Here is a 3,050-nt window from a genome sequence, read left to right as displayed (position 1 = left end):
GAAACATTGCGTTGAGGGAAGGAGTAGATACTCTGCCTGTTGAGGATTTTTCGACGTTTTTCGTCTCTTTAAACATATATAGACTGCATATCTCAGCTGTCTTTGTGTTACAGAGTATTCAGTTGAAAATCGAGAGATTTGTTATCTCTTCGATTACCATCCCAGCCAATATAGGGGACTAAACTCTACCACTATAACATTCCTGGCTAAGACGATCTGATACACTTACAACTAGTACAGTACTTACAACTTACAACAGTATTGATCTGTTGATGAAGTGGTGTTATGATAATGACATGTCATTAAATATTTCCAAATGCTCTATGATATCTTTCTCCAGGTCTAGCACACCTATCATATTCCCTTACACACTTGAAGATCAACCCCTCTCGCGTTCTCTGATGATAAGGGACCTTGGAGTCATGCTTTCTCCTAATTTAAACCCTCAAGAACATATTAACTATATTTGTAAGAGAGCTAATTCTGCCCTATACTTCGTCATACGGAACAGCCGCAACATGTTCTCTATTCATGCTCTACGGATCCTTTACATCCATCTGGTGAGACCCTTACTGGAATATTCTTCACCTGTTTGGAGCCCTTACTTGATTGGCCAGATTGATGGACTTGAGAACGTTCAAACCCGTTTCGTCCGTTTTGTTGGTGTGCTGCTAGGCTTCGACTACCGCACTGCTCCAATTCATGATCTGCAACTTCAGTTAAACTTGATGCCACTTCACACAAGACGAATAATCAATGACCTACTGTTCCTGAGGAAGCTGATTAACTCGAACATTGATGCCCCAGATCTACTTGTCAAGCTGGACTTCCGCACTTCTCGACACCTGCGCCACACCCATCTTTTCGCTAGACGTCAGTATTCGACCCAGTACTTGTTCCACAGCACCTTTCCTCGCCTCCAGCTGCTGGCCAACAGCATGCCGGACGACATTGATCTGTTTTGTACAGGTGAGGAGGCCTTCAAAAAGAAGTTGTTGGACTGGAAGGCACTGCATTGAATCTGTATTCGGCAATCAAAACTGTAGTTATTAGTATAACATATGGTGCATGTTCATTAGTTTTTTTCCTAATTCTATTTACTTTTCATGATCCTCAATATTTATTATAAATTATTGTTATTTATTTGTTATCGTTGTTAAAATTTGTTACGAATTCTATAGATTCTATTTTGTTACTCTAATACTGTTAATATTTATTACAATTATGTAGATTTTATTTACCTTTACTAGTATAGTATATTTATTGTAAATCATATAGCTTTATTTATTGTTATTGTTGCATAGTGTTGGCTGTATTGTTCCCTGCATGTTTGGCTTGGTGCTTGAGCTAGGGCTTAAGCACCAATTAGTTTAAAGTCCAATTGCATGTTTGGCTTGTCCCTTCTCATACCTTAAGTTTTTTTTAAGTTTTAAATTCCGTTGCATGTTTGGCTTGGCCCTTTGTGTTTATAAGTATTAGTCATCTTGAAAAACTATGTAAAACTGTAACCCGTTGTAAATTGGTCTTTTGACCGTTGGAAGTTAAATAAATAAACTCGTCTATATCCTCATGCACTATTTCTAATAGGGATTAGCCCTTGTATGTCTTACGAACTAAATTATCTTTTACACACTTTAACTCCAAATCCACGTGTAAGAATCTTTTTCGGGAAAAGCATTTTCAGACTACATTCAAGAATTTAGTTCTTACGAACAGAAAGGCTATTCATCCTGCAAGATTTTGTTAAAGGGCTTAAAATCTAAGAATAACTCTTATGATAACGTAATATGTCAGGTTTTGTAATAATTATACATCTATAATAATTCACCAAAGTTTGATATTTAACCACGTACGCCTTACACTAATCCGATTCGATTTTTATTTTAATAATATGTTAGGTAAATGTGTTCACAAATAATAGTTTTGCCAACAAAATACAACAGCTATCTCTGAATTGATGAATCTATCTGTGAACATTTGTCTGATGTAGATAGGGACAGAGCCAAAAACAAGCCAGATGGGTTCCCGCCAAGTGAAGAGGTATAATCGTTTGTTTTGATGAGTTTCCTGCCAACTTTTTGTAGGACTGAAAACGTTTTCCTCTTACCTCACTTTATATTCTTACACATGTAGCATCATTACATGTTTACGTCAGTATAATTAGGATACTCATGACATACACTAAAGGTTTCTATATTATCTGAGTTCCAAATTGTGTTTTGCTCAAAATTATTCCACATTGTTCAAGCTATTACTCACTGTCGCATTATTACAGAAAACGGCAGATTACACTCTCAATAGGCTGGTGTTATAAATACCGTCACTGGGCTAAACATATCAGAAACATGTAGGTATTAGAGTTTGCAGATTTGACCTATACAAACCCGGCGTTTTGTGTATATAGGGGAAAGAAATTATTCTCTGTCGAAATTTCATGTTCCCAGTAATAATACAAAAATGTATTTAGCCTCATTTGTCTCCAGAATATGTGACCTCTCTCTGAAAGAGCCCGATATTGTCTGTGACTCCAGAATTTAGTGCCTATTAGGAAACTCGTAGAATTTTTTTAAAATACTTTCAGATTATTCATGTATATTTTACATACATAATAATTTTAAAATATCCCATCCAAGTCATTAGGATAAACGTAGATTTCACATACTTAATGTTTAATTGAAAACACAGTATTATTTTATATGATTAATTTAAAATATTATTGGTGTTATATGATTATACAATGGTGGGATAATAATTCTCAATATTTCCATGGTAATATAAGATTAGCAAGTATTGGCAAGATTTAAACCAATACAAACCTAAGTCTAAAATATTACAGTTTCTCAGATATGATCAAATCAATTGTCTTACAAAGGTTAAAAATGCCAAAGCTAGGTTACGTTGCTCAAGGTTGAAAGTGACTTACTTAAAAATCAACTATGGCATGTATGGTCGTATGGCTTCAGATCTAAAATGTTCTCTAACCTTACATCCTCAACCAACCTAATTTTATCGATAATGAATAAAGTAATGTAATAAATTCGAGCACTAAG

The 3,050-nt window shown here is 35.0% G+C and overlaps 1 protein-coding gene across 1 annotated transcript; it reads left to right on the top strand.

The window, feature by feature from the left end:
* The first annotated feature begins 323 nt into the window (after window positions 1-323).
* LOC124355722 lies at window positions 324-2,046 on the top strand. The gene is made up of 2 exons (XM_046806880.1): window positions 324-969; window positions 1,991-2,046. Exons 1-2 carry the CDS (start codon window positions 324-326, stop codon window positions 2,044-2,046), a joined length of 702 nt encoding a protein of 233 aa, XP_046662836.1.
* Window positions 2,047-3,050: the final 1,004 nt, after the last annotated feature.

Source organism: Homalodisca vitripennis, chromosome 2 (assembly GCF_021130785.1).
Source record: "Homalodisca vitripennis isolate AUS2020 chromosome 2, UT_GWSS_2.1, whole genome shotgun sequence".
In the NCBI taxonomy this organism is placed as follows: Eukaryota; Metazoa; Arthropoda; class Insecta; order Hemiptera; family Cicadellidae; genus Homalodisca; species Homalodisca vitripennis.
The sequence above is the reverse complement of the archived record's forward strand: the minus strand, read 5'-3'. Positions and strand labels throughout refer to the sequence as shown.